Raw genomic sequence first — 12,281 nt, 5'->3', positions numbered from 1 at the left:
TGGGATCCTACTTGTAGGATCCCCATAAGTTGGATCTGAGCACAGTAGCACTCTTCCTCTTGCAATTCCCATCAAGTGGTGTTTGGAAGCTTTATGCCTCCAGCCGTGGAGAGAGAACAGAGCCCAGAGGCTGTTTCCAGAATGTCGTTTAACAGAACCCACACGATTTGCATCTTGCTTGGATGTCAAAGCACCTGAAGTGGTTCCAACTCAGTGGGTTTCGTCTGCAGACGAGGGTGAACTGGGGGGGGCGTGTCATGTCTGAGGGAGCTAAGGGAGAAGCAGGGGAACTTAAGAGCAGCGTGAGCTTATATTTTAATGGGCTTCGATGAGAGTTTTAAACATTTACAAACGCTTTTAGCAGTTGGCCCTCCCTGCAGAGCCCTGCCTGGACAAGAAACTTAAAATACGTTGATGTTGGCTTCAGTTTTGCAAAAGAAGGCATAAGCGTCTAACTCTGGTGGTCTGGCATTAGTGGCTCTTTTTCTTTCCAGTGTATTTTAAAAGCTTGACTTGACATTTGCCTGTGATTTGCCTTCCAAGGGGGCCTTCAAAAGCAATCAATGACACCTCATATAAGGAAACTGCCTTATATTGAGTGAGACCATTATTTTGCATTGCCATTTTCTGTTTTTATGTTGTGAACTGCCCTGTGATCTTCGGATTAAGGAAGGTATACGAATTTAAATAAATAAATGTGTTGATTGGCTGCAGGTCTCCAGGGTTTCAGCCCCAGCCCCACCTGAAGCTGCCAGGGATTGAACCTGGAGTGTTAGAGACGTTCAGTCATAATCCCAGCATCTGGATGATCACAGGTTCTCCATCCCTCCTTTAGATGATGTACATTCATTGTTAGATTTATTAATTTCTAACCCTTCAGTATTGCTTCTCACACAGCAACTAAGGTGTTTGGTCAAACTCATGCTGGTAGCTTCGAGATCACTGTCGAACCATCTCATCCTCTGTCATCCCCTTCTCCTTGTGCTCTCAGTCTTTCCCAAAATCAGGGTCTTTTCCAGGGAGGCTTCTCTTCTCATGAGGTGGCCAAAGTATTGGAGCCTCAGCTTCAGGATCTGTCCTTCCAGTGAGCACTCAGGGCTGATTTCCTTCAGAATGGGTAGGTTTGATCTTCTTGCAGTCCATGGGACTAAGAGATTAAGGAGGTCTGTTTAAAAAAGCTTGGTCAAATGAGGAGTCGTTTGCCTAATTCCAGCAAGAAATGACAGTAGGCAACAAGTGAGCACAGGACATTAAAACTGAGAAGAACAGGCAGGTCGAAAATGTAGGTAAACATGAGGATCAAGAACTTGCTATGAATGAGGCAAGCAATGGAAAAACCAGTGTAATTTTTTTAAAGAGAGGCGTTAGAAAGGGTGGAGACTGCTTCAGAATAGATTGGGATGTCAGCCTCCTGTGAGTAGATTTTATTCTTTGTTACTGGGAGGAAGTGGTGGCTTTCTCCTGAGTGTTTTTGCTCAGTCCTGAAAGGATGTTTCTGTCTCTTACCTGACCCCCATCTCTTTTGTGCCATTTTAATGCTGGCGGGGATGGAGGTGGGAGATTCTGGCTTTCCTGCATGTGCATGAGAAATGATAGTAACTGGCAGTGGCTCCTATTAATGAGAGCCTTCCTCTACCTCCCACCTCTCAGCATTACAGATTCTCCTGAAGTCTTAGTAATTACTGTTAATATCGTTCAGTGGCAACTTTTCACAGGAGCACCGTTGAATGGCTTATTGCCTGCACACCACACATGCAAATCGGCTCCTGTGCGCACCTAGTGATTTTGTATCCTCACTTCCGTCATGCCGTTTGCCGCAAGTGGAGTTGTAAGCATGTCATGCATCGCCTGTGCGTTCAGCAAGTGTGTCAAAACACAACTTCAATTAATTTGCTCTAATTATGGCTCCAGAGAGAGACTAGGGGCTGTATTGTTCCTCATTAAAAGACATTCTCCCTCCCCTCCCCCCTTCTTTCTTCCTCATCCGCAGTCTCCCACCGTCGCTTGCTCTTGTGTATCCCATATGGGGAGGATTTCTGAGCAAGAACACTGACTTGCATTTTAGGGACTGGGTAGAGAAGGATTTGGTCTTTGAAACTGCCCATCCACAGCTGCCCATTCAAGTGTTGCATCCAGTTAGTGGAGGGAGCGGGAATACCGGGGTGGCCTTAAAATATCTATGGGGGAACTTCCAGCCCATGGGCCTAGTCTGGTGGGATATAAATCAAATATATCTGTATAGAAATGAAACTGTTGGTACCAGGGGAACCTCTCTTAGGAAGCGTTTTGGAGGTGGGAGGATAGCACAGCCTGACCCCACCTCTGATGTCAGAGGGGGAGTTGACTTGATGGTCTGAGAGAGCGGGTAGGGAGACAGAGGGTAGAAGTAGCCAGAGTGGTGTCCTCCAGATGATGGTATACTACAACTCCCAGCAACTCCTCAGCCAGCATGGCTAAGGGATGACGAGAGTTGTCATCAGGCAACATCTGCAGGGCTACAGGATTCCTTGTTCCTGATTGAGTGCTTTAAGAGTCAGTGTTTTGTTATTGTTATTATTATTATTATTATTATTATTTATTTTATAACATGATGAAATACTGTTCCAGGCAGCCCTAGGATGATTTGCTGGATAAATGTTCTAAACTTATTTTAAGATGATGATGATGATTATTATTTTTTTAAAAACCCTGGAACTGATTTTAGATGTTTTTAATTGGAATTGTTTTTAGAATTTTTAAATCTGTGTTAGAATGTCTGCTGTTTGCTTGTTTCATTCAAACAATACATCTGTTTTGCCACCCCGGGGGTCCTTTGGGAGGGTGCGTGGGTTAGAAATTCAATAAATAATAAATTATTTAATTTTTACGTTGGGCTTGCACTTGCTTATTGATTGATTGATTGATTGATTGATTGATTGCCTGCCCTTCACTCCAAGGTCCCAGGACTGCTTACAGTAGTTAAAGCACAGTATCGAAAGCAGTTTGAAACAACTTACGAACAGAAAAATAAAGAGTCCTAAACAGATACACCTAAAGGGTCAAAAGCCAGAGTGTATATTATTTTTTTAAGGGCCCATCTTATTTTTGTGATGGCAGCCAGTGGTGAGCTTTCAATCCACGTGATGACACTGTGCCCATTAAAATCCTGGTTAAGTGATCATGCTAACAGTAGCAGGAATGGTTGAAAATGAAAAGGACTCCCACAGTACCAAATCAAGTTTCTCTTTCTCTCCCCCCACTCCGTCTGTGTGTCCGTCTTCATTTGAGTGTTCCACTTCTTCGTATAAGATCAGAGCCCCACCACCACCACGCCCAATGCATTTCTAATAAGCCAACTTCAATGATTACTTCTCTTCTGTTTTTTATTTTTGCTAAATGCCTTCGCAGCCGCATCGGAATTAGCCCTGCGGTTTTGAACAGGCTCAGTACAGCTTTTTGGCAGCTTCGATCAAAGGGATTTGGGGGTTTGAGTTGCGCCTGTTCTCTCCCTCCTCACGCACACCAGCCCCCTCCCAATCTGCAATAATTTGATGAAGAACTTCGCCCTAATTAAATATTCAAATGCAGGGCCCGCGTCAATATGGCTTCCCGTTGGCTCGGAATGATGATTAATTGTATTCAAAACTCCGGCGGCCGCTGTTCATTTCAACTCTTCCATTGTTTCCAGATTGTTCCTCTCTCTGGCTTGCTGTTTCTCTCCTCCGCTCCACACCTCCATTCTCTCTCTCTCTCTCTCCCCCCCCCCAACCTGCTTTTGTTCGGGTTGGGTGTGTGCGTGTCTGTGTTTCGGGATTGAAACTAGTAATTGATTTGCCATATGGTGCCAAGCTGCTCACATTTAACAATATGTGTTTAGGAACTTGGGGACTTTTATAAATTGGGCTGTTGTTGGTTTCTCGTGTGTGTGTGTAAGTGTAAGAGAGAGAGAGAGAAAGAGAATGTTCCACATCTAATTTCCTGTCTATAGAATAAAATGACAAGCAGTTTTAAAGGCATAAGGAAAACACATTTCTGCTGTTGGCTTGCAGGGATAAATAAGTTTATATCCATCCTGGCCAACCAGCAACGCTTACTTAAAATAAGGTCCCATCTGTACTATACGTTTAAAGCAGTACCCTATCCTTATAAACATTCATGGCTCTCCCCTCCAAAGAATTCTGGGAACGGTAGTTTATTAAAGGATGCTGAAAGCTGTTAGGAGCCCACAGTATTTCCCTCCCAGAGCTACAATTCCCAGAGTCCCCTGGGAAGAGGGATTGACTGTTAACCACTCTGGGAATTGTAGCTCTGTGAAAGGAATAGGGTTCAGTTAAACATCAATACAGCATCATTGGCTGGTTGAAAAAGAAAACAAAAACATACTGCAAACACCTATCGAAGCAATACAGTTTTCAGAAGACATCTAAAAGAAGACAGGGACAATTCCTTCCTAATCTCTACTGGCAGGGAATTCCACAAGGAACCAGCCTGCCCCACTTAAGGCTCAGTTCCTAGTGAAGACCTGCGGAACCTCAGGAGTATGTAGAACCACCAAAACCATCAGATAATCCCGTTGATTGAGACGGAACATAAAGAATCGGACCAGAAATGTTTAGGGCTTTCTGAATGCAGTCTGCTCGCAGCTCATGTACATTTAACTTGGGCGAATTCAGCTTTATGTGCTTGTTTGAAAAAAGGGGTAGGAAAGTGAGCAATCCAACCTGCCATTACACTCACCATGGGGAGAGCATTTGGAGATGCAGGGAAGAGTGTTCAGCAGGCTTGGGAGACTCTGTGTCCCCTTGGGAGAACACTGGGAGGTGAGGGGAACGTGTGTTTTGACCGTATGCAATTTGACTTGCATCCTGTCCCTGGAATGTAGCCCCCATGTAAGTTGAGAGTCGACAGTTCCTTGACCCTGGCCCCAAAGGAAATCAGCAAAGTATTCAAAAGTTTGGGTGTCACCACCAAAAAACCTGTTTGCCCTACCACCCACCTGTTGACCTCCTAAGAGCAACAAGACCTTTGGAAGCCAATCTCAAGACTTAGACAGGTCATGCTTGGTTCTAGGACTCCTATTGCTGGCAACCTTGATCTTGTAACAACTTGTTTTGTTTTTCCTTGCTAGGCATATATCTCTGACACTTCCGGCCAGTTTTCGAGGGAAAGGGCATGGCACTCGACCAGACTTTGAGTACCAGCACTCCAATTTATATGCCATATCAGGTAAGACAAAGTGTTAGTTACTCATTTTTTTTTTTAAAAAAAATGCTAGATAACTCAGAGCCATCTTTGACTGCCCAGGCAACTCAAACAGTCACCTGGTAGAGTCACTCTACCTTTATAGGAGCATGACGAAGCTCAGAATCTGTTGCAATGCTGCAGAAGATGGGGTGTCATGCTCAGATGTTGTTCTCACACGTCTTAAAAGGATCCTCCATGTCGCTAGCAGAAGCTTCAAGTTGTCCGCAGAAGCAGGTGGTCTGATTGGGTGCTGGATGCAGGGCTCAGACATGGTTCTTATAAGTCTTAAAAGGAACTGCCCTGTGATCAGAAGCCTCAGTTGCCTGTAGCAGCCATTGGTTCAGTTGGGTGCTACAGTCCGTGGAAAAGTCCCATTCCAGCCTCATCTCTCTCTGTTGCTGTCAGCTGCCCACTAGTCCTTCCCACTGATGGGCCCCAGCAACTCGTGTTTAGAGCTGTACCAGCTGGAAGTCCATAGATTTCATATAGCAGTCATGACTAGGCGCTGTTTTTAGACTTTCTACTATGGATTTGTCTAATCTGCTAATTGGCTATGCCGGGGCCGGGGAACCTTAGGCCCAGGGGCCAAATCCAGCCCTCCAGGATTCTCTGGCTCTCTGGACTCCTCCCAGGCAACACACCTCACTGGCCCTTCTCAACCCTTGTCCTTGAGTGCTTTTGTCCAGCTGGGATGATTCTTAACTTGTCCCAATGATTCATGTTGGAACCTCTGTTTAAAGCACTCTCCACATCCCTGCCTGTTGTGGCAGCGAATTCCATAGCTTCATTATGCGCTGAATGAAGAAGGACACCATTTTATCTGGCCTGCATCTTCCAACATTCACCACAATAAATACAGTAAATGCAAACCCAACGTAAAAGAACAGTATATCTCTGAATAAGAGATGCTTGGACAAACTAGTTTCTACACCTTCTTCATGAGCTTCCCAGGGTCATCTGGCTGCCCATGGGTAGAATCAAGAGTTTCTAGATGTGATGGAGTTGTAATCCAGCAAAGTGACCCATTGAATTTGCTGGGCCCTGCCAAGGGGAAACTGGGATTTATCTTTTACAAAGGGAAAGAAAGTAAGCTGTGAAATTCTGGCAGGGGAGTACTGTTGCACTGCAAGAAATGCAAAAAAAAAAAAAAAAAAGTGGGGGGGGAGGTGCTGTCAGCTGGTTTTCCTTCCTTGGCTTTTTCATGCGTTAATGGTGACTGGCACTTATAACAGAAGAACATGGCATTAACTCATGTACCTTAATGAAGGGGCTGATCAAATGGTAATCCTGGTAGGGTTTTGTTTTTGTTTTTACTCAAGCTGCCGCTGTAGGTTTCTTCCAGAGATGGAATGTAACGATCGCATAATTCATGTAGGTGTTCATTCCCTCCCCCCCCCCCATTTCCTCCCTTGTTACTCTGGTGTGGTCTTAATTGGTTTGGAAATGAGGAGAGCGGGAATACTGCCCTGGCAATGATCCCGGATCGGGGAAGAAGGTTTGGGAGGATGTCAAAGAGATTTCCCTTCCCCACCTCCGTGGAAACCACAGCTCTGCTCAGTTTTGGACGGGCTTTTCTGCCTTGGGATGGCTTGGGAGGGAACCCGGCATTTCCATGAAGGAAATCGCAACTGCTTGGCTGGATCTGACTACAGATCCACCTGGCCCTCCATTATTTCTCCGACAGTGGACAGTCACAGGGACATAGGAAGCTGCCTTATACTGAATCAGACCATTGGTCCACATTGCTCAGTGTCATCTACACCAGGGGTCAGCAAACCTTTTCAGCAGGGGCCGGTCCACTGTCCCTCAGACCTTGTGGGGGGTCCATACTATATTTGGGGAGGGGGAAATGAACGAATAACCCAGAGATGCATTTTAAATAAAAGGACACATTCTACTCATGTAAAAACACGCAGATTCCCAGACCATCCGTGGGCTGGATTTAGAAGGCAATTGGGCCTGATCCAGCCCCCGGACCTTAGTTTGCTTACCCATGGTCTACACTGACTTCCAGCAGGGGATGTTCCCAGCCCTCCTTGGAGATGCCGGAGTTTGAACCCAGAACCTTTTGCATCCAGAGCAGATGCTCTTACTGAGCTGCAGCCTTGCCCCAGAAGCCCACAACCAAGCATGAAGGCACTTCTTAAATTATGGGGGAAGTGAAAGTTGGGGTGGGGTGCTTACTAGAGTACCCAACCGCATTTCTGCCCCTCACTAATTTTATCCACACCACGTCCCCCTCTGTCTAGCCTTTTGAAAACCGTTGTGAGCAGGGCCACCACAAAACAAAAGGGGTCTAGGACATCCCTCTCCTCCCCCACTGGTAATTTGAGCACTGCATAACAGTGATGCTATCCTGCTGCTTTCCCCTGGCACCTGATTCTTCAGGGGTGGGGAGCATTTTTCAGGCTAAGGGATGGCATCCCTTTCTTGGCTCTCTTCCAAAGGCCATCTGCCAGTGGTGGGCGGAGCTAGAGGCAAAACCAAGAGGAACAAAGGATGTGAAACTTCCCCCATTGTACAGTAGGCTGGTTTCTACACACTGCTCTATTCTCCACGCAGGCAAGCAAGAAGCGTCAGAATCCAGGGACACATTCCAGCCAGGCACAGGACACTCAAGGAGGATGTCAAAAGAGGGCCAGTGAGGGGTGTGTCCTTGCAGAGGGGGTGTGGCCTGGAGAGAGTTCCAAGTGTTGGGCAGAGAGGCTACACTAGACCCCACCAGGCCAGAGGTTCTCCTCCCCTGGAGTACTTGAAAGTGAACACAGGCTGTCATGGCTAGTAGCTGTCAGCAGATCTATCACTCCTGTGTCATCTACTCCATGCCTTTATAAGCGTTGCTTGCTGGTTCCTGAAGGCCATGCATGCTATTAAAAGACCCAGTGGGAAGCCCGGCTGTGTTTTGTTTTAAGCCTGCTTTCTCCTATATGCATGGCCTCACCTGTACTTCCGTTTCTTGGTCACAGTGAAGTGTGACAGACAACGGCGATAACTGGATTGAGAAGTCAGAAACCGGCTTAATTAGAATAAAAAAAATCCTTCCAGTAGCACCTTTAAGACCAACTAAGTTAGTTCTTGGTATGAGCTTTCGTGTGCAAGCACACTTCTTCAGATACACTGAAACAGAAGTTGCCAGATCCTTCTATATAGTGAGAAGGTGGGAAGGGGTATTACTCAGAAGGGTGGTGGGAATGGGAGATTGGCAGATAGCTGAGATGAGCCTGCTGACGACTCTTAACGACTGTAATAGGTCTTACAGGAAAAGGCAAGGGGTGAGAAGGTAAGAAATGGCTTAGTCATGTATAATGGGATAAGAATCCAATGTCTTTGTTCAAACCAGGTCTCTCCATGGTTTTAAGTTTGGTAATGAGTTGCAATTCAGCAGCTTCTCTTTCCAGTCTATTTCTGAAATTCCTTTGTAGTAAAACAGCTACTTTGAGATCTTGTATAGAATGTCCTGGGAGATTGAAGTGTTCTCCTACTGGTTTCTCTGTTTTGTGATTCTTGATGTCAGATTTATGTCCATTTATTCTTTGGCGTAAGGTTTGGCCTGTTTGTCCAATATAGAGAGCTGAAGGACACTGTTGGCATTTGATGCCATACACAATGTTAGATGATGAGCAATTGAATAGTCCCGAGATGGTATGTGTGATGTTGTTGGGGCCAGTAATGGTGTTGTCCGGGTGTATGTGGCAGCAAAGTTGGCATCTGGGTTTATTGCAGGCTCTGGTGCCAGTGTCCGTGTTAAGTCTGGTTGTAGTATTATTGTGGGTTAGGAGTTGTTTAAGATTGGGTGGCTGTCTGTAGGCAATGAAAGGTCTTCCTCCCAGAGCTTGAGAAAGAGAACTGTCATTGTCCAGGAGAGGTTGTAGATCTCTGATGATGCGTTGTACTGTTTTAACTTGGGAGCTGTATGTGATGACTAGAGGTGTTCTGTTATTTTCTTTTTTGGGTCTGTCTTGCAGCAAGTTCTCTCTGGGTATAAGTCTGGCTCTGTTGATCTGTTGTCTAACTTCATCTGCTGGGTATTTTAGTTCTGAAAAGGTTTGCTGTAGATCTCTTAGGTGAGAGTCTCTGTCTGTAGAATTGGAACAGATGCGGCTGTAACGTAGTGCCTGGCTATATACAATGGACTGTTTGGTATGTTTGGGATGGTAGCTAGATGGTAGCTAGCTAGATGGTAGCTAGATGGTAGCTAGCTAGTCTACCCACTCAAACCTCTCTTGTACCTGCGATACATTGACGATATTTTTATCATCTGGACACATGGTCAACAGACCCTGGACACCTTTCACCAGAAATTTAATGATTTTCACCCCACAATCAACCTTACAATGAATCAATCTATGCAAGAAATACATTTTTTGGACACTACTATAAAAATACAGGATGGGCGCATAGACACCACCTTATACCGTAAACCAACTGACCGACAAACATATCTACATGCCTCTAGCTACCATCCCAAACATACCAAACAGTCCATTGTATATAGCCAGGCACTACGTTACAGCCGCATCTGTTCCAATTCTACAGACAGAGACTCTCACCTAAGAGATCTACAGCAAACCTTTTCAGAACTAAAATACCCAGCAGATGAAGTTAGACAACAGATCAACAGAGCCAGACTTATACCCAGAGAGAACTTGCTGCAAGACAGACCCAAAAAAGAAAATAACAGAACACCTCTAGTCATCACATACAGCTCCCAAGTTAAAACAGTACAACGCATCATCAGAGATCTACAACCTCTCCTGGACAATGACAGTTCTCTTTCTCAAGCTCTGGGAGGAAGACCTTTCATTGCCTACAGACAGCCACCCAATCTTAAACAACTCCTAACCCACAATAATACTACAACCAGACTTAACACGGACACTGGCACCAGAGCCTGCAATAAACCCAGATGCCAACTTTGCTGCCACATACACCCGGACAACACCATTACTGGCCCCAACAACATCACACATACCATCTCGGGACTATTCAATTGCTCATCATCTAACATTGTGTATGGCATCAAATGCCAACAGTGTCCTTCAGCTCTCTATATTGGACAAACAGGCCAAACCTTACGCCAAAGAATAAATGGACATAAATCTGACATCAAGAATCACAAAACAGAGAAACCAGTAGGAGAACACTTCAATCTCCCAGGACATTCTATACAAGATCTCAAAGTAGCTGTTTTACTACAAAGGAATTTCAGAAATAGACTGGAAAGAGAAGCTGCTGAATTGCAACTCATTACCAAACTTAAAACCATGGAGAGACCTGGTTTGAACAAAGACATTGGATTCTTATCCCATTATACATGACTAAGCCATTTCTTACCTTCTCACCCCTTGCCTTTTCCTGTAAGACCTATTACAGTCGTTAAGAGTCGTCAGCAGGCTCATCTCAGCTATCTGCCAATCTCCCATTCCCACCACCCTTCTGAGTAATACCCCTCCCCACCTTCTCACTATATAGAAGGATCTGGCAACTTCTGTTTCAGTGTATCTGAAGAAGTGTGCTTGCACACGAAAGCTCATACCAAGAACTAACTTAGTTGGTCTTAAAGGTGCTACTGGAAGGATTTTTTTTATTTTGACTATGGCAGACCAACACGGCTACCTATCTGTAAGCGGCTTAATTAGGTTATAGATACTGTTTCCGCCCACATACGATATGGCCCACGAGGCGTAATTAAAAGTGGTTGCTTGGACCACACATCTCAGGTAGCATCGTTTGAGCTTCTCTAAACCAGGAGGGCAAGCAGAGAGCGAGAGAGCAGCGAAATGACAGAGGCCAAGGAGGGATGTGTATTTACACAGGGGCAACAGATAATAAAGCATGGAAGTGAAGCAGAATCCTGAATGAAGTAGAAGTAGAAGGGGGGGGGATTATTTATAATAATGGGAGTCAAACAGAAGGGGGAATAAGTCACTTTAAGGGTGCATAAATTTTTACGATGGCGCATAAACAGCCATAGCTTGTCTTGTCTCTCTCCCCGTCTGTCCCCGCCAATAACGAGGGACGGACGGCGCCGAACATAAAGGAGGAATATAATCAGGCAGAGGGAGGGGACGGATGGGAAGGCCTGGTGGATTGATCGCAGAGTGCGTTTGTATATCCCAACGTAAAAGGTTGGAGGCTGACAGGTGGCCGGGTTTTTCCACTGTATAAAGCCATGTGGGGGCTGTCAGCCCCACGCAGGCGGCCTCGTTGCAATTGATGAATTGCCTGCTTTCTTGATTAAACCTTCCGTCACTTAAGAAACAATAAGCCCAGGCGTGGATGGGAGAGAGAGAGAGAGGGACACATCAAGAAGTGTGTGTGTGTGTGTGTGTGGTGGGAGTCTGTTTTACCTTTCTGCAGATGTTGGGCACAGAGTACAATGTGTATTATTAAAATGAATGTGGCATTTATATTGTCTTGTTTCTTTTGTGGGAGAGAGGGCCTGTAAATTATATGTTAATAATCAGATGGTAGGCCCTTTCCAAGAGAGCGAGAACTGAGGTCTTCAATCAGTTTAATTGGTAGATTAATCAACCAGAGCTTTGGTTGACTAATCAAAGGACTGAGGATTTATTTTTCTGTGGTTATGTTTGTGTATTTTGAAAACCAATACACCTTTTTTTTTATACTGGTGTGTTACAGGATTAACTGTGTGTTACTGTAATGCTGAATGAAAAAGGAAATATACACAATGGCTTTTCTGCTAAGAATGAGTGGATTAGTTTTTCGTCATCATGTGCTTGCTTTGGTATGTGAAAAAGCCATCTATGATTAGATTTTGGAAATAAGGCAAGTGTGTTTAAATTTAAATCAATGTAGTTTGTTAAAAAGCAGAGTAATCTGCTAAAATATCCTTTCCTCAGTTGACAGCCTTCTTAGGCTTATAGCACAAAGCATTGTTGATTGTCGCTACAAGCAATGTGGGTGACTCTGCAACAGCGGTCGGTTAGGGTTGTTGAATTTACCTGAGTTTCTAGTAGACTCTGAAGATCTACCTGCAAAATTCACTGTCTTTTTATGGCACAAAACTACTGAAGGGCTTCGTTTCAGCCTCCATG

At 45.0% G+C, this 12,281-nt stretch overlaps 1 protein-coding gene across 5 annotated transcripts in view; it reads left to right on the top strand.

Moving 5' to 3' along the window:
• The window catches only part of MVB12B (multivesicular body subunit 12B), a 110,282-nt gene that overhangs the window by 48,906 nt on the left and 49,095 nt on the right, over positions 1 to 12,281 (top strand). For all 5 annotated transcript variants that reach the window (XM_080989660.1, XM_080989662.1, XM_080989658.1 and 2 more), the window contains exon 7: positions 5,108 to 5,205. In XM_080989660.1, coding sequence (XP_080845786.1) covers positions 5,108 to 5,205 — 98 coding nt within the window. The remainder of the gene's footprint in view (positions 1 to 5,107; positions 5,206 to 12,281) is intronic.

The sequence above is a fragment of the Podarcis pityusensis genome (assembly GCF_964106645.2).
Source record: "Podarcis pityusensis genome assembly, chromosome: Z".
In the NCBI taxonomy this organism is placed as follows: domain Eukaryota; kingdom Metazoa; phylum Chordata; class Lepidosauria; order Squamata; family Lacertidae; genus Podarcis; species Podarcis pityusensis.
Note: the sequence above shows the minus strand (reverse complement) of the source record. Positions and strands in the feature narration are given on the sequence as shown.